The sequence below is a fragment of the Halyomorpha halys genome, unplaced genomic scaffold (assembly GCF_000696795.3).
Source record: "Halyomorpha halys isolate HHAL.00 unplaced genomic scaffold, Hhal_1.1 Scaffold2185.1, whole genome shotgun sequence".
In the NCBI taxonomy this organism is placed as follows: Eukaryota; Metazoa; Arthropoda; class Insecta; order Hemiptera; family Pentatomidae; genus Halyomorpha; species Halyomorpha halys.
In genome coordinates, this window is record NW_027107951.1 from 202,770 (window position 1) to 227,360 (window position 24,591).

The 24,591-nt window shown below is 28.4% G+C and overlaps 1 protein-coding gene across 3 annotated transcripts; it reads left to right on the forward strand.

Moving 5' to 3' along the window:
- The first annotated feature begins 247 nt into the window (after positions 1–247).
- LOC106691232 (chromatin-remodeling complex ATPase chain Iswi) lies at positions 248–21,768 on the forward strand. 3 transcript variants are annotated; one of them, XM_014436945.3, is made up of 22 exons: positions 248–458; positions 4,148–4,210; positions 5,040–5,206; positions 6,043–6,282; positions 6,358–6,499; positions 7,908–8,195; positions 9,329–9,397; positions 11,024–11,133; positions 11,222–11,387; positions 11,474–11,614; positions 11,703–11,897; positions 11,985–12,117; positions 14,131–14,276; positions 14,362–14,471; positions 14,837–14,963; positions 15,050–15,163; positions 15,251–15,376; positions 15,778–15,877; positions 15,980–16,131; positions 16,772–16,932; positions 19,731–19,991; positions 21,612–21,768. In XM_014436945.3, exons 1-22 carry the CDS (start codon positions 405–407, stop codon positions 21,616–21,618), a joined length of 3,072 nt encoding a protein of 1,023 aa, XP_014292431.1. In that variant the 5' UTR covers positions 248–404; the 3' UTR covers positions 21,619–21,768. The 3 variants fall into 3 exon arrangements, with proteins under 3 accessions (XP_014292431.1, XP_024217307.1, XP_066902408.1); XM_024361539.2 differs by lacking the exon at positions 21,612–21,768 and having other exon boundaries at positions 19,731–20,025; XM_067046307.1 differs by lacking the exons at positions 248–458; positions 21,612–21,768 and adding an exon at positions 1,774–1,854 and having other exon boundaries at positions 19,731–20,025.
- Positions 21,769–24,591: the final 2,823 nt, after the last annotated feature.

Below are 24,591 nucleotides of genomic sequence, written 5' to 3' on the forward strand. Positions count from 1 at the left end.
ATAAGATATAATTACCCTGCAGTTACCCGCTCTTTCTGTCCTACATAAGGACACATAAGTCGAAAAGTTATGAATATCCTTTGTTTTATTGAGAATTTTGTAATATAGTCGAATCATTTTAAGTAATTATTTTTAATAATCGTTGCTAATGGTTATGATTTAAATATTTATGAAATGGATATTTTGAAGTAAAATCATGTCAACACGAACCTCTTAGTAGCAAGGCCCAATGTTTTTGCTTCCGCCAACAACTTTTGAAGGAGTGGGGGTCAGGCGGACAGCTTTCTGAACATCGAACAATATCTTAGTGAATGGCTTTGTTGGCCGGTTTGAAATTCGTAGCTTAAAGTTGTTCTAATGTATATTTGTACACACGTTATTTAACGAAATTCGTTCCAGTAAAAATGTCGAAGCCAAATGAAGTCAGTTTGGATACTACAGACACTGTAGAAATTTCAGTAAGTATTGCATTTGTGTTGTAATGAGAACGAGAACTAAATAGTTTATACTTCAATCTTATGTTTTACTCATTTTATATTAATAGTGTTTTTAACTAAATGGTTTTATGTGCTTATTGTCAATTTTGATACTTATGAACTATTGATGTAAACATGGGATTGTATATTGTATATTTTAACCTTTAGGTCACTGTTTAAGGTTCTGTTTGTCTATGAAGTCACCACAATTACAATTCTGATTTAAAAATCTTAATTTTTAAGACCTTTGATGGACTGTTTGTACATCTATGACCAAAATTTTAGTATATTTGAATTTAGACTTACCTCTTAGATAGATGTTTCATCTGATAAGATTTTTGTCTTATATTGGATATATTTTATACTTAATTGTGTGATTTTAATTGTCTATTATCCTTAAATACTAAATAGTCCAAGGTTAACATGTATATCAGGTGATTTTCAAAATTTAACTATTTCATATTTAAACTGATCAGTTTCATATTTCGCCCATTGGTATTCTTTATTAAAAGATGTATAGTAACATTTTTATATCTGTCTTAAACATAACTGTGATATGTGCTCTTGTAAGTAAAATATTGAGCTTGTTTTGTTATTGTTTTTTCGTCTTTATTTTTTATTCAATCATGGAATAGAAATAGACCTAATCTTGTCTAGAACTAACTTCTTGGACTGATTTGCCCTTCTTGGTTTAATATTTCAATTTGTTTAAAACAATAATAATTTTCAATAAATGTAATATGATCTGGGTGCGGTAAAAAAATTCAAATAGTGACAACTATTTTAATGAGCCAACGTTTCACCCCACATTGCAGGGCTTTGTCAGGGCTGTTTTAACAGAAGTCAAACTCAGAGTGAACAGTCAGTATATACACTCTGACTTTGACTTCTGTCAAAACAGCTCTGCAACGTGGCATGAAATGTTGGGTTATTAAAATAGCTGTCACTATTTGAGTTTTTTTGACTGCATCTGGATCATATTCCATTTATTATTAATACACACAGTCAGTCTGCGATCTTCCAATAATAATTTTCCTATTATAATTACTAATAAATAAGTAAGTAGATATCTATAATTTCATATAGTATTAATAGAATCATAATTTCATATATAATACTTGTAGAAAATATAAGAATTAACGTTTATGTTACAATTTATTATAAATAAATGTAGACAGGGAGGAACAAAATTATTTAGTAGGCCTTGGTTGATGAAATGCAGTGTGACCTTGTTAAGTGGGCTCTGAATATGTGAGAAACCTATATTACAGATAATTACAATGAGATCCCGACACTTTTGCTTTGAGATTAGATTTCTTAGATTTTTTTCGATGTTTACTTTTATAATTGAGACTTCGTGGCTAAATTGTCTGCATTAGTAAGTCAATGTTATCAAATAGAATTATGTTTGTTTACAAAAATTTGATTTTTTCTGCATATGCTTTGTTTTTTAGTATTTTAATATACCAGTGAATAAAATGTCAAAACGAAAGTGACTCAAAACTTTAGAAATAATGTTTTGACATTCACGCTTAAGTGTGATGCAGAAAAGGATTAAAAACCTTATATAAATATTTAGAGACGTCAAATATTGATAATCCTGGTATATTTGATCAAATTTATACCATCGAGAAATACTTTGAAGTTAGTTGCACTCCAATAGAAACCTGGATTTTTTTATTGATTATTTTGAGCCATAAGTTTGTTTTCAGAAATAAAAGTATAAACGTCAAATATACATTCTTTTATTAACATTTTCTCCTCTATAATTACGGAAACTAAAACGGCAAAAAAGGCATGGTTCAACCTCTCTTAGAAGGATCCTCTGTATAAGAATCCTATCATTTTAAACCTGCCTGTTGAGAAAACTGGGTAAATGAAATGTCTCTTATCCCAGTTATACATGTTACATTGTAGTACAAGAAAATTTGAAGCACCAAATAACAAGAGAAAACTTGTAGTTTATGTTCTTGTTGGGGATACCAACTACTAGTTATCTTATGGTAAAAATACAAAAGAACTCCTGCTTGATGTACTAGGCAAGAACATTAACTACGAGTGATTTCATAGTCAATGTATTAATTTAGGATAAATGGTACACTTTTATTTTGAAGAAGTTCTTATTGGAAGGATAATAGTATTTAATAGATTGTAATTTACTGGTGGTTAAAAAAGGTAAAAAATAGTAAAGATTAACTATTTATTAGTTACCAATGTTTCGCCCCGCTTTGCAGGGCTCAGTACAAGAAGTTATAGAATCTATAACTTGTTGTACTGAGCTCTGATGAAGCTCTGCAAAGTGGGTTGAAATGTTTGTTACCAACTAACTAATATCTACTATTTTGTACCTTTATTGGCTGCCAACCTGACTATCTTCCTACAATCGAAAAAGTTCTTGTTCTAACTTTCAATTATTTTTATAGTTTGTGTTCTAACTTTTAGAATTTGGATAGTAGATGTTCTTTTTAGAACTTTTATAATAAAAGATCATTCAAGAATTTTTCACTCTAGACTTTTGTATACTGGTTACACATTTTAATAGTTCTCAATAGAACTTCTTAAAATAAAAATTATATTTTTACTAGTTAGTTGAGTGCAAGTCAGATCAGGTTCATACAAATTAAAAGTATTGATTACAATGTTGTTAAAATGTTCTATTGAGGTTATTTTTATGAGTTTCTAACACATTTGGTTTGTGATAAAGGATATATAATCCTTAAATATTGATTAAGTACATATGGATGGTAGGCAATGTAATGTATGTGATGTAAAAACCATAGAAATTTATACTTGGAAGTATATAAATACTTTTAATAACTAGGTTTGTACTGTATAGTAATTTTAAGTATTGTATTTTATACTTTCGATGTCCCTCAAACAAAAATAGGCTTTCCTTTATTATGTCAATTATTTTAATGACCTGCTCATGCTGAAAATTTTCAACATAATTATAAATGAGACTACAGAAACCTCTGAGCATGAAAACAACTATATTTGTCATGAAGAGTAGTTATATTGCTTAGTATGAGCAGCACTTTTAGCTCTTTGATTGATTCGGGTGTCTTTAGAAGTCCGTTTATAGTCGGTTGCCTTTATCCACTACCTTCCCATCGAGTAGAAGTGGTAAAACCGAACTTTTATGACAGTTTGTTGGCAATATTTTATCAAGAAGTTCTTTTAGAACTTTTATTTTAAAACTTGATTATTGATCAACCAAACTTTATGAAAGTTCGTTAACAACATTTTATTTAGAAGTTCTTGTCAAAATTTTATTTCAAAACTTCATTACAAAAGTTCTTTTTAACAGTTAAGCTGAAACTTATTCAAAAAGTTGAATAACTGGGATCCTGATTATTTGTAGAAATAAAGAAAGGTAGAGGTGAATTTCAGATTCGGATGTTTATACGTTAACGTAGGTAAAATGATTTAAGAAAGTATTTAATATAAGTGAATTATTTAAATTTAAGAACTTATTTCATATTTTTGAAATTAATTTTTTTATTAGATTTAATGTACTATTGTTATTAAATAAGTAAATATTCGTATGAAATTTAATATTCAAACTAAAAAAATAAATGTTATTTTCACAGATTTATCTAAATACTTATTTTAACCATTCCATTGTTTTATAACTCAAGTTTCATTTAATTAATTTTTACTATGTTTTTCAGAATGAATCTTCTGGAGATACTCAGTCGTCCAAGGGCAAAAATGAAGATTTTGAAACCAAAATTGTGAGTTTTAATTATTTTGTAATAATTTATTTCCTCACGCATTCTTCTTAATAGTTCTATTTCTTTCTTTTTTTCTTTTTTTATAACATTATTATCATGTGCTAAATAATAGCAATTTTTAATTTAATCTGTGCATGGGCTGCGCCAAAAAAAACAACAAAGATTTCATTCTTTTACTAAAATGTTTTGTTTTTTTTAATCATTTATTATTGCAAATAATATTCATTTCACCAATAATAATCTTAGAGCCAATAATTCATTAGTTCGATCATCATATTGCTACCAGTATCCTTATTGAGTACAACTAGGATCGTCCTATTTATACCTTATCGGAAGGTCTTTCTGTCCAAATCAGGTACATCTCTAGTTAAAGTTGTTCTCAAAAATTAGTCACATTTTGGGATTCCATTCAACTGGAACATAAACACCTGGAATTCATATTAAAGTTAAATTACACCATCTACTAAGTTTATTCATTTAGTCACTTCGGAAATGTAGATAACTAGTGGGTGTTTTCAAAACTAATGCACTCAAATTTTTTAGTTCCATTCAACCGAACAGTAAACGGCTGCGATCTGTTGTTAAACATTCAGACAGGTGCTCCTCGTTGAAATTTCTTTGTTAAAATTGATCCTATGGTTATTACATTTTTGTTCAAGGAATTTTTAATTATAAAAAATATTGCTGTAAAAATGGCTTTGAAATAAAAAAAGCTGTTGTTATTGATCTAAACATTTTTTTTTTTTTTAATCACATACTATGGCTCCAACTTATCCTTAGACCATTTTATTTAATACATTTTCAATGTTTTTTTTAATTTTTATTCCAGGAAACTGACCGTTCCAGAAGATTTGAATTTCTGTTGAAGCAAACAGAAATTTTTTCACATTTCATGACAAATCAAGGAAAGTCAAACAGCCCTGCGAAACCTAAAGTCGGCCGTCCTAGAAAGGAAACTAATAAATTAGCACCAGCTGGTGGTGATGGAACTGCTGAGTATGTAGCCATTATTATTTTTTACTTATTTTTTTTTTATTTATTTTCAAACCTCTTTATTTTTATATATGTTTACAGAATACATTATAATATAATGCAATATATTATATATATACAAATTTATATTATATCTTTGTCTGCTGTATGGCATTATAAGATGTGCAAACATGGTCCGCTGAAGGCGGTTATACATTGCTGGCATGATAGCTGAGGGGCTTACAAGAAATTTTACTTATTTACATGAAAGTACTATATATGTATTGAATACAAGATTTCTTTTATTTGGGAATAAGTTCAGGAAAACTGATTACTAATTTTTCTTCATGATAGAAGTTAAACATTTTTAAATCTTAATCATTAAAGATTTTATTATCATCATTCATTTCATGATATTGTGTCAATTTCCTTTAACAGATTTGATATAGTCAACAAACTGGGATATATATTTATACTAATTAGTTTAAATATGAGAAACACAATCGCGAATGTTGCAGGTTCTTAAAATATAAATGTATTGTAGGTTTTTGATCCAAAAATGAATTTATAGACCTGGTAAAATACAAAATAGGTTCTTCAGAGATTCAATTGTTTGGTTCACCATTTGTACATAAGACGGGTGGTTTAATTTTATTCGAAATACCTTCAAAAATTTTACAAGAGAGAAGGTTGACCCTGTTTCTCTCTGCATTTAAATTCATCATTATCCTTATTCTGTTTTCCAAAATCTTATTAAAGCTTGTTTTTTTTTTTCTCTAATCGATACATTCATATTTTATTTATGATTTTTTTAATATTTATTTTTAATCATAAGGATAATTTATTTCTTGTCATTTTAGCCATCGACATCGCATGACTGAACAGGAAGAAGATGAAGAATTGCTTGCTGAAAGTAACGTTTCTTCAAAATCATTAGCAAGGTTTGATGCCTCTCCTTTTTATATCAAAAGTGGAGAATTGAGAGATTATCAGGTACGTGGTTTGAATTGGATGATATCTCTTTATGAACATGGTATAAATGGTATACTAGCCGATGAGATGGGTTTAGGTAAAACTCTCCAAACTATTTCGCTTCTTGGGTAAGAATAGTTTTATTCTTGTTATGATTAGTTTTGGAATTCAGTTGCTTATAATTATAATAATTATTATTTCAGTTACATGAAGCATTATAGAAATATACCTGGACCACATATGGTCATCGTACCAAAATCAACCTTAGCTAACTGGATGAATGAATTTAAAAAGTGGTGCCCTACTCTACGTGCTGTCTGTTTGATTGGAGATCAAGAAACAAGGGTAATTTTTTTTTTTTTTTTTAATGGCATTTCATTTGAAATCTGAGTTGTTGCTAACTCTTAGATTTCTAGAATATTGGTTATGAATTTCACTGTAATTAGAAATCAGTATAAGGTAATACTAAAGTATAATTCCATTCCATGTGATAGTGTTAACTGGAGCATAAAAGACTTATATTCACATAACTGATAGCATAAGAGTAATGACTTGGTATCTCTGAAAATTTTCCAATCACCGATTTAAATTCTTCAAAATCATTTAATTTTGACCTATATATACAGCCTAATTGTAAGTAGAAAATAAAATTGTGTATTTTTGAACTTAAGTACATATGTGGAGGGTGTGATGGAGTTCTACTAGAGTATAACTTATATATTAGGTTTTCCTAAATGTAATGCATTCTTGCAAAACTAAAATACATCATACACTAAGTTAAATGAACTACTTACAATTTACAAAAGTTAGGATCATTTTTCTGTGGAAATAATAAGTTAGTGAATAATGATAATGCACCGAACATTTTTGTTGTATCCATTTTATATGGAACAAAATAGATTAATTAACTAAGTACTTAGTTTGCCTTAAACAATCAGCACTAATGTCATTATCTTAACAAAATAAATTACATTAGTAATGATCTTGTTAGAGAGGCACTACTGGAAGGATGTTTGGTATAAATGAGAACCTTGATTTCCTGATTTCATGTCGTTATTACTGGTTTATTTTGGAAATAGGGTTATTGTATTCAACTGGAGGGAACAGACCAGCATTGCCAAAGCTATAAGCCTACCAGTCCTCGCACAGGTCGTATTTGGAATCAACACTTTGTTATTTTGTGTGTCACAGCTGCCTGCTTTTATAAATATTAGTTTTACTTGTGATGGAAGGTGGTTCATCCTACTTACTATTTTTTTTTTAAATAAATGGCATTACAAAAAAAAATTCTCATTTGATATTCATTTTATTTTTGCATCCATGTGCATTATCTTATTTTTAGTACCATTTAATTCACAAGTTAGAGAGAAAAACACTTTATTAAATATGTTGTGCTGCCCAAGTTCATTGGGTTTCCTCATACACAGCATACTTACGACAAATAAAGAACAAGGCCTCCACCACTATTCTATCCTCATCCGCCATGCCTAATCTCACAGACATAAGATTATAGTATTGACCATACAGAAGGCAGAAATGAATATCCCATCATTTCTGTGTTATATTTGAAAATTTTGTGCATTATAATTTACCAAATCTTCGCTGGGAATTATTCCAAATTTATCTGTAGTTATAAAATACTTTTACTCTATGCTATGGTAAAATTTTATTGTTATTTATCCTATTATCAAAATAAAAATATTATTTTATCTACTAGAAATTATTGATACTAGAAAATAATTTTTTTTTTCAGAATGCATTCATTAGAGATACTCTTATGCCTGGTGAATGGGATGTATGCGTTACATCTTATGAAATGATTATCCGTGAAAAGAGTGTTTTTAAGAAGTTCAACTGGAGGTACATGGTTATTGATGAAGCTCACAGAATCAAGAATGAAAAATCCAAACTCTCCGAGATTGTGAGAGAGTTCAAAACTACAAATAGATTGCTTTTGACCGGTACCCCTTTACAAAATAACCTCCATGAATTGTGGTCCCTTCTTAACTTCCTGTTACCTGATGTCTTCAATTCATCAGATGTAAGTATTAATTTTCTATTTTTTTTTTTTATCTATATAATTTCAAGAGAAGAAAAAAGGGTAAGACTTATTAATATAGAGTGAAGTGAACTAAGAAGACTCGGAACTGCAACCATTAAAGAGAACTGATCTAACCGAACTGAAACTAGTGAAACAGTTCTAAATTTAAATGGTGGGTCCAGCTCACCTTAGTGTAAACTGCAAGCATCAAAATGTTAATTACAAAAATTATATTAAACTTATCTAGTAATATTGCTACTTATAACATTTCGGGTTAAATAGACCTCAATACCTTACTTAAATTATGCACTACAGGATTAACTCTTTGCATTTTACTATATTTTGTCCCCTCCCTCTACCCTTGCATCATTTAACCTCCTCTAGTATCCCCTTTTGGTTGAGATATGAGGGTTGTTTTCTAGAAATATACCATAAAATGAAGATAAATTTCTGTAAAAATTTAGTCATTGTTTTTTTTTACCTCTACAGTCCCTTAAAATTCTCCCTCCTACCCTACAGTCAGAGGGTTGAAAATTTGTATGCAAATGGAAAAGTGCCATTTAGAAGTATAAACTTTTCTTCTCTCTAACACCAGTCTTTCACAGTTATGCATACCTCTACTACTCATTCCTCTCCCAAACAATGGTTAGTGCGTTGATAATTTGAATATTAATTCGGTTGGATTTAGAGAAGTGTATTTCGTCAATTTAAACTGTTTTTCTATTCATCATCCCAAAATTCTTTTCAAGGTTTTTAAGTATTAATAAAACAGTCGCTGCTGATCTGTTTTCCAAACAAAAATTGTTGAGAAATAAGACCTCAGTGACACAGCTCTGCTGCCTACACTCTTTTTATTGATTTAATTAGATCCTTAATAATTAAATTCTTCATTCCTTTTTACCCTAGCCCACCATTATTGTTTGTTACTATCACTTTAACCACCATATTCCCAGAGATGAACATTTTATTCATTTTCCATTATGGTCCTTTTGTGGATCCCATAAAGTCTCGATGACTGTCTTCATCATATAACAGCCATTCAAACTAATATATAAATAATATAGTGTTAGTAACCATTACTTTTAGAATTTTTTTAAATTGTTCTTTGTCTTTTAATTTTTTTTTTATTTCAGGATTTTGATTCATGGTTTAATACCAACACTTTCCTCGGTGATAATTCTCTCGTTGAAAGATTACACGCAGTAAGTTTGTTTTTCTTTTATTTAGCTATTGTTATGTCAATTTTTTTGTAACAATCAGATCTCTGACATAAATGTTTTCATCAAATTATATCCATTTTATATTACTTATTGTAGCATTTAGAGTCCTGTTTTTTCTATTATGAAGTATAGAAGAATAAATTATCTCTTTAAAAAAATTAAAGTAATTTACTGATATCAGTGTTGAATCGTTATTAATATGTATTATGATGGCATCATTAATAATTGATCTAGTTTATATTACATATATAATTATTTTATTTATTAATAACAACATTTTTACAAAGGCTTCAACATAGTACTACTAATAAATAAGTTTTATTTTTTTTTTAATTTTTGTTTTATAATACTTGTATATTGCCTATTGTGAATCTTATTGGCGTAAGTCCTAAATTCATCTTAAGGAGAAAACCTAGTTCCAAAATTTTGTAAAACTGCATATTAATCAAGAGGGTAACATACTCGCTTGTATTTTTTGCCTTGTAATATTTTGCCTCTTTACCTGACATTACTTGCCATTCAGCCAAAACTGTTCTGTGCCGCTCCCACCCTTAGTCAAACATTAATTTTATTTTTTCTGTCATGGCTTATGTCGGTGCTCTACCATCAAAGTGTTGAAATAACCTTTGTCCACTGTTACTCACAAAATAGAAGTTATTACAGTGTCATAACTAGAAAATAGATCATGGGCGTTGATGACCTCAGGGTTTTACGCCCTTAAGCCCCAGACAACAACAACAACTAGAAAATAGATTTATTAAATGATCCTTGATGGACCATGTGTAATATATAAAAGGAAGATGGTGTAGATACGGTAAAAAAAAACTCAAAGAAAGTTTCTTCAAAAGAGAATAGATAGCATGAAGTAAAAGTAAAGAAAGGTTTGGCTAAATATGATTTAAAATATGTGCAATATATGTATGTATGTAATAAGTAATAAAATATGTCATATATATAAGTGTGTGTATATATATATATTTACTGTAATATGCTCTTTTTTAGTAAATAGTATATTTTGCAAATTATTAGCAAATTATCTTTTTTTATATATGAAAAAAGTTAAAAAACAATTAAAATTCTTTTTATTTTATTTTTAATAAATAATAAATTATAACAATACATACAAAATTTACTTTGATTACTTATTTAATTTGTTCGTTGTTATATAAACTTTCACATATTTTAAATCATATTTAGCCACACCTTAGTTTACTTTTATTTCATGTTATCTATTCTCTTACTTTGATAGATTATTTTAGTTGTTTGTATCGTTTTTAGCCTTGCAAAGTGGGGAGGTGGAATGTAGGCTCACAATAAATGGTTTAATTACTATTTGAGTTCTTTTGACCGCATTTCCACCATCTTCCTTTTATAAATTAGATTATTTTTTTTTTTTTTATAGTTTCGTCACTATGATTCTCAAGAGGCAATATACAATTTTTTTTCTCTCTTGACTTCCTTTTATAGCTTAAATTTCTTATAATATTGTTTCATTTATTTATGAAATCCTTTTCCCTTTTAGAAATATCCCCAAAATATATTCCACTTGTGTCTATTTTTATTTCAAGGCTTTCTCATGATCATTAATGATAATTACATATTTTCTAGGTACTAAGACCTTTCCTCTTAAGAAGATTGAAATCTGAGGTAGAGAAAAAACTGAAGCCCAAGAAAGAAGTCAAAATTTATGTCGGATTGAGTAAAATGCAGCGAGAATGGTAAATTTAACTATCAAATTTATTTTTAAGATTCTTCCGTTCTTATAATGTTTGAATCATGACACGTTGTCCCTTCTTTTTTTTTTAGGTATACGAAAGTTCTAATGAAAGATATAGATGTTGTGAATGGTGCTGGTCGAGTCGAAAAAATGCGCCTCCAAAACATTCTCATGCAGTTAAGGAAATGCAGTAACCACCCTTATCTATTTGATGGAGCTGAACCAGGTCCCCCTTACTCAACTGATGAACATCTGGTATGTAGCTGCATTATTTTGTTTCCTTATATTTATGTAAATGTTTTGGTTTATTGCGATAATTAATATATTTCTGTTCTTGAAAGGTATATAACAGTGGTAAAATGGTAATATTAGACAAGCTTCTTCCTAAATTGCAAGAACAAGGCTCGCGAGTTTTGATTTTCAGCCAGATGACAAGGATGATTGATATTCTTGAAGATTATTGTTATTGGAGAGGATATAATGTAAGATTATTTATTTAGTTCATTTTAACCTTTGCATTTTTAATTTTTCTAACTATTAACTGTAATCAATTGTTTTCCTCTTTTATAGTATTGTCGCCTTGATGGTAATACACCTCATGAGGATAGGCAGCGGCAGATAAATGAGTATAATGAAGAGGACAGTAAGAAATTCATATTTATGTTATCCACTCGTGCTGGAGGTTTGGGTATCAATTTAGCCACTGCTGATGTAGTTATTTTGTATGATTCGGATTGGAATCCGCAAATGGATCTACAGGCCATGGTTAGTTTAGTTTTTACAACAATTTATTTTTATTTGTCTTACATATGTATTTATTATTTTTTTTATTGTTCCTTTTTGTCTTCTTAGGATCGTGCTCATCGTATTGGTCAAAAAAAACAAGTCAAAGTATTCAGAATGATTACTGAAAATACTGTTGAAGAGAAAATTGTTGAGAGAGCAGAAATAAAACTCCGCCTCGACAAGTTGGTCATCCAACAAGGTTATTATATTTTTCATCTTCTTTTTGGCTCTTGAAAGCCCTTTCATTAGTTTGTAATAATACAAAATGATTTAAGAAGGCTTAATAATAAAACTGGGGGCTTAGAGATATAATTGAAAGAGTGGGAGATCCTTTATTTATTAGGAAGATGGTCAGGTATGCAGTTAGTAATGATACAAAATAAGTAAATCTTATAATAACACTAACTACAAATGATCCGATTCACTCTCAACAGTTTATTTTAATCCTCCAACGTTTCGGCTTTTAGGCCATTGTCAAGGAGGCAACCTAAAATTGTTTTCATATTATTACCTACTTCCTCTTATAATATTAATATTTTTGAACATACCTCAATTATTGACGAAGTAATATGGTAATAATGTGAAAACAATTTTTAGGTGGCCTCCTTGACAATGGCCTTAGCCCCGAAACGTTGAAGGATTAAAATAAACTGTTGAGAGTAAGTTAGATTATTGTAGTTGAATTTATTATTAATATGAACCACTCTCAAACTATTAATTAATAAATATATTAAATTAGTTGAGTAAAATTAATTTGTTAGTGTGCTGTTAGTTATAAGAAGTCCCCCTAGTTCTTCTAGAATTGTTTCCTTAGTTCCTAAATAACTCCCTTTTTGGTGACTCAATCAACAGTAATTGGTAACTTACCATCATATTAGTTTCCAGTAGTACTGATACCATCTTTCTAACAACTAGACTTTTTTTTTCACTTTTGATTCAGCTCACTAAACATATAAGTAAAACAGTAAGTTTTACTTATTTGTGTATCATTAATAAGCGCGCCCTCTGCCATCTTCTCATATTAAATCTATGGTCAACAATGAACACCTCATTATTTATTAAGCCATACTACCCAAATATAATAATTGTTATATATATATATATCCAAATGGGTTGCTATATTACACAGCACTACTGATTAATCGTATAAAATACAATACAAATACTGACTAAAACATGGGGAGAAGATGGTTGGGGGTGTGGTCAGTGTAGAGCATAAATAAGTTTAAAAACTTATTTGTGTTCTACACCGATTGCTCCCCCAACCATCTCATATATATTATCTCCCCGGTCAACTATCTTCTCATCATTACTGACAAAAACAAATTAATAAAGATACAATATCTATAATACAATACTAAGTTCTTTTCTTTTTTTTTAACTAAGTTACCTTACTTTTTTTTTTTTTTTTTTTCGTCCTTAATTGTTTCTACCATATCCTTTCTTTTTCAACCTCATATTTCTCTTTCATAGTGATCGAACATAAATATTCAATTTGTTATAGAAGTTTTATGTAAATTTTTAGACTTACGTAATGTTAAAATTACTAGTATGCACACATAAAAAAATTAGAAGATAATGAAGTTGCGAATAAATAATAATGTAAAAATATATTGGATTAAAATAAAAGATCAGTATTAGTAGTGAAGTTGAAAACTAATAAGTATGCTAAAAATAGATAATTAAATTGGAAACATATGAATACTTTAAAAACAAATAAATAAGTTAAAAGTAAATAAATAGAAAAAAAATAGGTTTAAAACAAATAAATAATTTTGGATATCCTCTGAGCTAATTCCCTTGCAGGTTATGATGTATGATGTCTAGGGAGTTCAGAATAATATTTTTTACCAAGATCGCAAAATCCCCAATGCTAACACCTAGCTAATGAGAAGTTCCTAGTTCTATTTAGAATTGTTCCCCTAGCCTAGATCCACAATAACTCGCTTTTTGGTGAATTGATCAACAACTAGTAACTTATCATCATACTAGTATCTAGTAGTGCTGTATCTTTCTAACACAAATAAATTTTTTTCATTTTTGATTTTGCCTACTAAAACAGCAAACAACTTTTCATCAATGAATCATGTTATGTATGTTATTAATGTTACTACTGTCACTTAATAAAATCAAAATGTTCTCTCTCAATCTATTTTAAATGGTTTACATTTTTTGGTAAACCTTCTATTTCACAACTTTCTTTTCCATTTAGGTCGACTCGTTGATAATAAATCAGCACTTAACAAAGATGAAATGCTGAATATGATCCGTCATGGTGCCAATCATGTCTTTGCAAGTAAAGATTCTGAAATCACAGATGAAGATATTGACACTATTTTAGAAAAAGGCGAGGCCAGGGTAAGTAAATTTTTTAAAATGTTTGCTACTCAGCATTTTTAAACTTGATCAACCTACTTTATTCAGTCGGAATACATGATTTCAGACAGAAGAAATGAACAAGAAGCTCGAACAACTCGGGGATTCTAATTTGAAAGACTTCATGATGGAAACCCCAACCGAGTCTGTTTACCAATTTGAAGGAGAAGATTACAGGTTAGACACTAGTTTTCTTTAAAATCTTTCTTAATTTTTTAAGTGTAGTATAACACTCTTTTTCTAAATATTTTAAAAATAAATTTATTTATTTATTCACCTTAAAATAATTTATAGAACAATGATATATTGATCCAAATAGTTTGTTTCTAATCATTTATGGTCATAAATTTCATTATTCTAATCATTATTTTCTGTTCCATTTTTAAAAATAAAAATAGTAATATTTTTCCCTTATATTCATAACATTTAGATGGTTCACAGGATTTTTAATGGTATTTGGTTTGCTAATTTTTAATAAATCATTATTTATGTATATTACTGGTTTTTCATTGTTTTTAATGCTATTATTTAATGTTTTTTAGGGAAAAACAGAAAGTTTTAGGGATAGGGAGCTGGATAGAACCTCCAAAAAGAGAACGTAAAGCTAATTATGCTGTTGACGCTTATTTTAGGGAGGCATTAAGAGTCTCAGAACCTAAAGCTCCTAAAGTACATTTTTATTTTATTTTGTTTTATAAAAATTATTGTTGTTTATTGAGATCCGTTATTTCATGATTTATTCTATCGAATTTTAGGCACCAAGGCCTCCTAAACAGCCTATAGTCCAAGATTTTCAATTCTTTCCTCCTCGTCTGTTTGAGCTATTGGACCAGGAAATCTATTATTTCAGGAAAACTGTTGGGTACAAAGTAAGTTTTATTCTTTTTATCATAAAATAAAAAATAATTAATTTTTATTTTTAGTAAAACAAAATGCTGCTTTATTTTCCTCTGCAGGTTCCTAAAAATCCTGAATTAGGTTCAGATGCATCACGTGTCCAAAAAGAAGAACAAAGGAAAATTGATGAGGCAGAACCTTTATCAGAAGAAGAACTTTCTGAAAAGGAAAAACTTCTTACTCAGGTGATTAATGTTAATTGTTTCATGCTAAACATGAAGATTTATTATAGTTCTCATTATGAAAATTTCCTGATACTAATTTCTGTGGTGCCTGTACCTGGAATTATCTCAACCTTTTTGTAAAAATGTACCTCTAGAAATATAGTGTATATTGATACATTTTTTTTTTAATTATGAAGAAGATGGTCAGGGTGCAACGATAATAACTACAATGTCAAAATATTTTTATATCTTTTTAGCCCTGATGAAGCTCTACAAAGTGGGGCGAAACGTCGGCAAATAAATAGTTGCAAACTATTTTTTGTTTCCTCTTCACCACACTCCATCTTCTTCATAATTACGTTCAATCATTTATACATATAATTTTTTTCTTTTTTTGACTTAAACTTAATAAAAAATTTCAGGGTTTTACCAATTGGACTAAAAGAGATTTCAACCAGTTTATTAAAGCCAATGAAAAATATGGTCGTGACGATATTGACAATATTTCTAAAGAAGTAGAAGGTAATTTTATTGTCGAACATATGCTCTGTTGGCTGTACTATTATGAATGCCTAATTTTTGTTTTAATCAATTTAATTTTTTTTTTTTTTTTTTTTTTTTCAGGAAAAACACCAGAGGAAGTGAGAGCTTATTCAGAAGTGTTTTGGGAACGGTGTAATGAATTACAGGACATAGATCGTATCATGGGACAGATCGACAGGGGAGAGGCTAAAATTCAGAGGCGAGCAAGTATTAAGAAAGCCCTTGACACTAAGGTAGAATTCTTACATTATTATTCTTTTAAGTCTTTAGCTTTTTTTTTTTTTTTTAATTTATAGGATCAAATGAACTATCTGTTTCATTTTTTTCCTCTCCCTTTTTGGATGAATGTATATATTATCTTGTTATTTTCTTATATCAAGGGTATTCATCATGTGTTAAATGTAAAAAGTTCAGCCCAACTGTTATCATATAGGAACCTAAATAACTATTGATAAAGCAATCATTAACAGGAAAAATTTTCTAGTCAGTCTCATGTATATTTTCATTTAACATTATCTATGGCTTGTTTTTGTCTTTATATTGATATGTGAGAAAATAAAAATATGTTAGTTGTTGAATTTAATATTTTATATTATATGTATAAGTATATATCAAATTGATATTTTATATAACTTTACATCCTATACCAGTTGTAGTTTTTATTCTTATATTGAGATATTCACATAATCCATAGGTATTATTTTATATTATATGTATAAGTATATATCAAATTGATATTTTATATAACTTTATATCTAATACCAATTGTAATTTTTGTTGTTATATTGAGGGACTCATACTCTCTAATTGTGTTTTTACATGATTGTTTTTTGTTTTTTTTACTTTTCACTGATCTTAGAATAATTATTTTAGATGAGCCGATACAGAGCCCCATTTCATCAACTTCGCATATCCTATGGTACGAATAAGGGTAAAAATTATACTGAGGAAGAAGATAGATTCCTAGTTTGTATGTTGCATAAACTTGGTTTTGACAAGGAAAATGTATATGAAGAACTTCGGGCTATGGTCAGGTATTGACAAACATTGCTTTAAATAAATAAAAATACATTTATTTATTTTATTTTTATTATTTATTTCCATCTTTTGGGATAATATGTGATATATGATTAAACCTAAATTTATTTATCCTTAGATTTAACATTTCCTTAGAAATCTATGATCGTGAGCAATTTATGTCTTTCTGCAAACTGGATCTCAAAATCTTTTAGTAGAATTTTGCTTAAATCATCAGAAAACAATTTTTGTAGGCATAATCCTTTATCCAAGGAAAGCTCATATTTAATTTTTTTTTATAATTAAAAGCCTAGCACAGGAAGAAAAACTTGAATGAATCGTGAGTCACGAATCTCTATTTTATGGTTTATATTGCTTTAATTGTTGGCAGTCCTGTGATCACCCTAAAAGTTGTGATGGCGATTCCAGTGTACTGTGATTTCTTAAACCTAGTTTAATTTTTATAGCCATAGATAGAATATTTAGATTTACAGGATTCATTAGGGTTGTTTAGTCATATGAGCAAAAATAAATAAATAGAGAATGAAGGGAATTCTGATGGGACTAGATTGCAAAACTATTGTAGAGGATCTCAGCGTTTTACAGAATTCTAACGATGGAAAAAAAATTCAACAGTTCCCATTAGATAGTCATGGAAATTAGACAAGAGAGACATAATGAGAAGAAGAGGAGTTCCGTTGAGGTGCTAAGGCAATGTCAAAGTAATGAAACTTTTAAAATTGAAATTTATCAGAAAAATTAAGGTTATATGGTTTTTCTTAGAGCATTTTTGATCAAATTATTATATATTTAACCAATATTACATAAACTGATGAACTATTTTCTTAGGTTATCATTATTATGATTTAATTGGTAGGCTAATATTTCTAATGATGGTAAGACATTGACTGGTAGGCAATTCACTTACTGCACAATTCTATCTAAATATTTTACAACCCAAGATTTATTTATTTGTTTCAATTTAATACGCAGTTATGTTTTTAAATTGAGAGAGCAAAAAAAAAATATTTGTTCTATAAAAGTTTCATTCTGAACAAAGTTAATATAAATGAAAAATGGAAAAAGTAACAATCCACATGTTTTGCTGGTGGTAAAAATAAGAGGTAATTTAAAAATTACTTCCAATTTAGTATTGAAAAAAGTAATTAATTTTGTCCAATTATGAAAAAGACTTTTAGCTTCTATAATTTTAACAATGGTATAGTTTTTAAAAAGGATTTAATATATAACATTAATTTAAGTAAATTATGGAAAGATAGTACAGTGAATTTAAAAATATACAATTAAACAACCATAATTAACAGAATATATAAAATAATGATAAAACAAATAAAATGAAACCACTTGTCATATCTTAAAACATAAGATAACTTCTGATAGTAAATAAAAATAACAAAAAATGATAAAAAATCAACTACAATTAAACTAAAAAGTAAGAAAAGAAAAGATATAATTTCTTCTAGTGTACATATTAACAATTCTAAACGAAAATCTAAGACATAAAATACAGAAACTATAGCTTTTTTAAAACTTTCAATTGTTATTCTTCCGGAATTGGGTGGACAGAAGGTAGTCAAACATACGGGATTTGAAGATTGGAAGGGTGTTAACGAAGGGGGTACGAATAAAGGAGGGAATAGAATTCCATAGGGAAGAGGAATGGATGAGGAAAGATCTACCAAAGGTTGCAGTTCGATGGGCAGTTACATATAAGTCTGAAGGTCGTGAGCAGGTATTGCGGGAATGCACTGAGGACTTAAATTACGGTTTAAATTAAATTAAATTAAATACGGTATATCTGAGATGTACGATGGACGGCAGAATTGAATAACTTGATAGAGAAAGGAAGCAAAGAAATATTTATGACGGAAGGAGGGGTAAAGCCACTTCAACTCTTAATAAAATCGGGTGACAGAGGTGTCCCTGGGGACCCCAAAGATGAATCGTACAAAGCAATTATTTCACCATTTTAATTTGAATAGTCTCTATTCAATCAAGACAGCCCTGCTCAGTGGGGTGAAACATTGGTTAACAATTTGTCTACTATTTTTTTTATTTTCGTAACTATTGATCACCACCCGGACTATCTTCCTACAATCTACTTCATACGCTCAGCTATTACCTTCTTCCAATATTGATTTAATAAGTATTTTATACGTAGATGCCCCTAAACAATTATCAACTAATTAACAGCTGAGAATTAGCAAAGAAAACAAAAACTTTTACGAGTACTTCCATGAGTTGTATACATGAAAATATATTTTAATAATGTGACGGGTGAAGAGCATTATGGTTGAAAATGGTCGATAAAGCTATCAAAATGGTAAAAGAAAACTATTTTTTATTGTAAACCTTTTACTATTGTGATACCTTTATTGATCCCCACCCAGACTATCTTAACGACAATCTACTTCATACAGTCAACTATCTTCTTCCAATAGATTATTGTTATATTCTTTTATATTAAAAAAATATATCCAAATGATTTTCCTCAACTTTTTATTAATTGAAAATGAATCCCACTAGAAAAACTAACTGCCAAAATAAAGTTGTTTACAATGTAAATTAATGTTATAATATTAAAAAGAAAATTATTAGAAACAAAAATTATGTAGTATAATTTTGTCTGTTTTTTTATTTAGTTAACATAATTTAACTAAACAAAACTGACTTAACACTTTCCAGGTTTTACCAAATCACTTACCGTTGGGTAGATAGTATTTAATAACTTTGTACACCCTCACATATATGCACAATTTTCTCTTTTTAATATTTTAACTTTAATTTGTTTTAGGTGCGCACCTCAGTTCAGATTCGACTGGTTCATCAAATCGAGAACAGCAATGGAATTGCAGAGGCGTTGTAATACACTGATTACTCTGATTGAAAGGGAAAATCAGGAACTCGAGGAAAGGGAAAGAGCGGAAAAGAGAAAAGGAAGAGGGAGTGGACGAGGTCCTGGTTCAGGAAAGAGAAAAGGGGATGGTTCTATTTCCTCACCCCCTCCTGTTTCCGGCCAAGGGGATAAAAACAGCCCTGCCAGGAAAAAGAAAAAGTACGTTTCTACTGAATGAAATCGATTAATTTGAAAATTATAATTATTTTTTTTCAAACTAATGAAATATCAATTGTGTCTGATTTTTGGATCTTTTAATGATTTACGTAAATAATAGATTATTTGATTATTCAGCATGTTAAGATTTAGCTACTGTTGTTTGTACTGTTTTAAAATTTTCAGTTTTTTATCTTTTATTATTTATGGGCATGGTAAAGTAAAATTTAAACAAATTTAAAATTAGTTGCATTAAATACTTTTTTTTTGTTAAATTGGGAATTAATGTGGAAAGTTCATTATATTTTTAAATAATTATTATCTGAATTCAAGAGCACTATGAGCATTAATATTAATTTATTTGTATAATTTTTAAAGGTTAATTATATGAAATCTAATCTTTTTTTTTCATTACAAATAATAAAATTAATTCTATTTATTATAATTTTGTCTTAATTGTTTTTAGAATAAGTCATTGCTGTTTATTTTAATTCAGTGTTTAATGGATTTGGACTTATTTTTTCTTTTCTTTTTTTAATATTTTTGAATGTCTGTGATAAAATTTTTATGATGTAAAAACAAGAAAAGAATGTTTCTTGAATTTTAAATAATGGATGGTTGACAGAATATACTTGCCAAATTTCATAGAATGTTTTACAAGACTTCCTAGTTCTTAGTGCAGTTATTTCTCTTTATAAAAAAATTTTGTTAGTTTGTTTTCAACTAAAAAATTGTTATTATACTTACTGGTTCATTAACTTTGTTGTTAATTGTTTGATGACAGCGTCTTTTTTTTTTTTTTTTTCCTTATATCTGTCCTCTAATAAGTATCACTTAATGGGGTTTCACTTTTTCTCGACACTAAATTTACTTATTTATGCTATTAGTCTAAGTAATACGATTGTTAAATTAATCTAATTGATACATTTAGTTAAAATGTTTTCAACTTTTTTTTTTTTTTAATGTAATTGGCAGAAATGATTTTAATTTTAATTTTGGCCTCAAAATTTATAATTTGAATAAAAGCATTAAAATTTGAAAAAATTCAAGTTGATGGGTTCCACAAATCAATTATTACATGTTGTAAGATATTTTGCTCCTTAGTCTAAAATTATAACTATCTAACCCGACCACAACTTTTGTCAGGCAAGTGTGATTAAGGCCATACATCATGTTGTATCAAGACATATTCATATAACAATTAGCATAATAATAGCTGTTCCTGCTATGATAGTTGCTGTTAATGTTAATATAAAACCATATAGTGTGACAGTTCCTGCCTAAACCTAAGCACATGAGGTTAGGCTTGACTCATACCTCCTCGATCCCTGCCCACTCTTAGAATTTATGCATATTAGTTCAGCACTAATTAAATTTTTACTGATTCACTTATTATCCAATCTTACAATGTTTCTTATCGATTACAACAATCACCATTTTATTACTTAATTTCCAAAAAAACTTAAGGTATTATTTTTCTTTTAAGCGAGCAGAAGTCTAGTAAAAGTATATCATTGATTGACCAATTATTATCTACCATGTTGAACAAAAAATGTTTTCTTAAGTTTCTGTATTCAAATTTTATATTTTGTAAATTGAAGATGTGTTTCTCTTTTGTTTCAGACTTTAGTTTCTACTTCTCATGAAAGGAAGTCATTTTAAGATATCTTTTCTTAGATATTTATTTTGTGAAAACTGTGATGTATTTTTTATCCGTTCCGAAAAGCTCTACTGTTTTGACAGTTATTAATTAATGTAGTTTTTTTTTCTTTTTATATATAATAAAATATAAATCATAAGTTATTATTTTTTTTAATTCCTGTTCCCTTTTCCTAAATTTTATTGCATATGTACATGTTCTTTCTCATGATATTTTATTTAAAACAGAAATAAGAACAAATAAAATATGATGCTTTAAATATATGTAAAAATAAAAACTAGCTATTTACAATAAACCTAGTTTTAGAAAATAATAACAGTTGTAGATGAATAGTAAAAAAGTAATAAAATAATAATAAAGATGCTAAAGTAACATTATTTTATTGTGGTGTAGGAATTTGCTCTGAGTTGTTGCTTAATGTTGCTCATGAGTTTATATTTATTATTCAATTCTAAATTTAACCTAAAATCAGTTCTATCTAAAAATCAGTTCATAGATTCAACTAAGCTATGGTTATTTACTTTTTTTTTGTAATGAAAAGCTACATCAAGTATTGGCACATCTAATTTTTATTCTTCTTGAAAACTTTTCAATACATATCCAAATACAACCCATTTTCTACCATAGCCTTTTACATTAGGAATTAATGATTTTGTGGTATTTACCAATTATCAAATAAACATCAATTAAAGTAAATATCCACTTCACTATTTCTAGGAACTTAGCGCTTTTTATTAATTTGTTACATATTTTGGCTTTCCATTATTTATTTTTGTTGTTTTTTTTCCCCCAAAAAAAAAATTAATGAAACACCTAGAAGAGCTCAATTTCTCAACCTGGCAGTTGTGCCACACACTTCAGAGACAGTAAATTAAATATTTAAGTATTTTAAAAACACATGGTGTTCAATAAAAACTTCCGAGAACGATAAATGAATTATTGAATTTTACTTCTTTGACTATCAAATGTAGATTGGTTGGACTTAAATGTTTTTAGGTTCAGAACTACAGATTATTAACACCTGTTGTTAATAGGGAAATATGTATAATGACAGGTCTAGTTCAAGCTTTTCTTGGAACCTCTTGATGGAAGGTTGCATGGACAGCATTTGTGCTTAACCATGGAGTTTTACACCAACCCAATCCAAAGAAATATGAATGCGATAGCTACCAGAAGTAAAATATTGATGTTCAATATAATTTTAAGATTTACTAAAGATAGTATGAATGTTAACTTTTATGGTTCCATTTTAGGTAAAAATTCATTACTACAATAATGCAGATTAATTAAAATATTACTTCATGAATTAAATTTAATAAATATTTGCAGGATCAATTTCAATCTTTATAAAATTGTAACTGTTTGGAGGCGATAGGATCGAATGGGTTCATTCGGTAAAACGCCATACAAAGACATTTATAGTTTTGAAAAACTTGTAAGAAAATGATAAGTTTTTTTTTTTTAACCTTCACTAATAAATTTGGAATAATAGCAATATAAGAGCTCAAGAGGACAAAAACATAAGTTATTTCACCCAAATTTTTTATTACTTAAATGAAAACTATATACAGTTACTAATACAAATTGATGAGTCTGCCAAGTAAGGGGAAATAAAATATGGAGGCTGTTCCAAAAATTATAAAAAATTCATTTTTATGTTCTTTTAAGTAAAAAAGAAAATTGTGAACTATTTTCTGTATAAAAAAGTTTTAATTTTGACCTATACTATACAAGGGATACAGTAACTATAATTAAAAAGTAAATATTGAAGTATTTAAGGTGCATGCCCCCTGCAGTTTATTTTATTCCAGAAAAAGACTAAAATTTTTCATTCGGAGCTCCATATCCTTAAAACTTATACATAAACTAAGAAACTTTTCTTCCACACCTTTCATTAATTATATCTCCTTATTTCTTCAACACTTTCTGCTTTTTAATTTTTCATAATTTATTTTGTATAATTCTTACTTCTATAATATTATATTTCATCTTTTATTGTTATTAATTTACTTTCTACCTAATTCATTGCTATGTATAAATCCAAATTTGTTTGTTTATGATTTTCCTTTATTTTCATGTTTTTCTGGATGCTGGTTATCCCTTTTTCTTTTTTTTTTTAGCCCTGATTCAGGTTGAAACTCCGGCACAAATACAAACATCCTCAGATGTTTTAAGTTTTTCAGTGTTCTAGGTAGTTTTGAAAATATGGAGCTCTGAATGAAAAATTAATATTTTTTTTTGCATGTTGATACAGTCGCCATTTTTTATTTCCCTCAACTATGGTTGGTTGAGCCATAAATTTTGACTATTGATTATGCATAGTTTTTATTAAAGTAATTCAAAATTAAGGTAAAATGACTTGAATATTTACAATGAACAGCTTTTTAATTGAGGGGTTGCTATAAAAAAGGCTACGGGTTAAAAAAATTATGCCAGCGTATAGGTTGCAGCATTATGTGCATTAGATTACACAGCGATTCTATCAAAAACACCACAAGGTCATACTGTATAACCTCTATAAATAAGACAATTTGGGAAAAAATGCTGCTCTACATTGAGACTAGTTTTCCAGAGAAAAGTATCATTTTTCACATTTTTTTTCCTTTCTGTTTTATAAATAATTGTTTAACTGATATAATTTTAAGTTATTATCTTCAGTCTGATAATAGCTACTATATAATATACTACTATTGCATTAGAATATTGGGTTACTTAATTCTGCAGAAACCCCAAGGGTTTTTCCCAGTCTAGGCTAGAGAATATAATTCTGATCACATTCCTTATGCCAACATGGTATTGAGAAAAAAAGGTCTTTTTTGAAGGATGGAGGTGTATAATTTTTTTTTTTTAAATGAATATCGGACTAAATAGTTTAACATATCAGCTATGATATACAAATAATGTGGAAACTAATGGAACAGAAATATTTCTAATAATAAATAT

Bases quoted from the DNA above. Each gene is read 5' to 3' on its own strand.
- LOC106691232 (XM_024361539.2), top strand. From the start codon at position 405: ATGTCGAAGCCAAATGAAGTCAGTTTGGATACTACAGACACTGTAGAA. The intron at 9,398-11,023 runs GTAAGTTTGTTT...CATATTTTCTAG, and splicing joins TCGTTGAAAGATTACACGCA to GTACTAAGACCTTTCCTCTT. The intron at 11,388-11,473 runs GTATGTAGCTGC...TGTTCTTGAAAG, and splicing joins ACTCAACTGATGAACATCTG to GTATATAACAGTGGTAAAAT.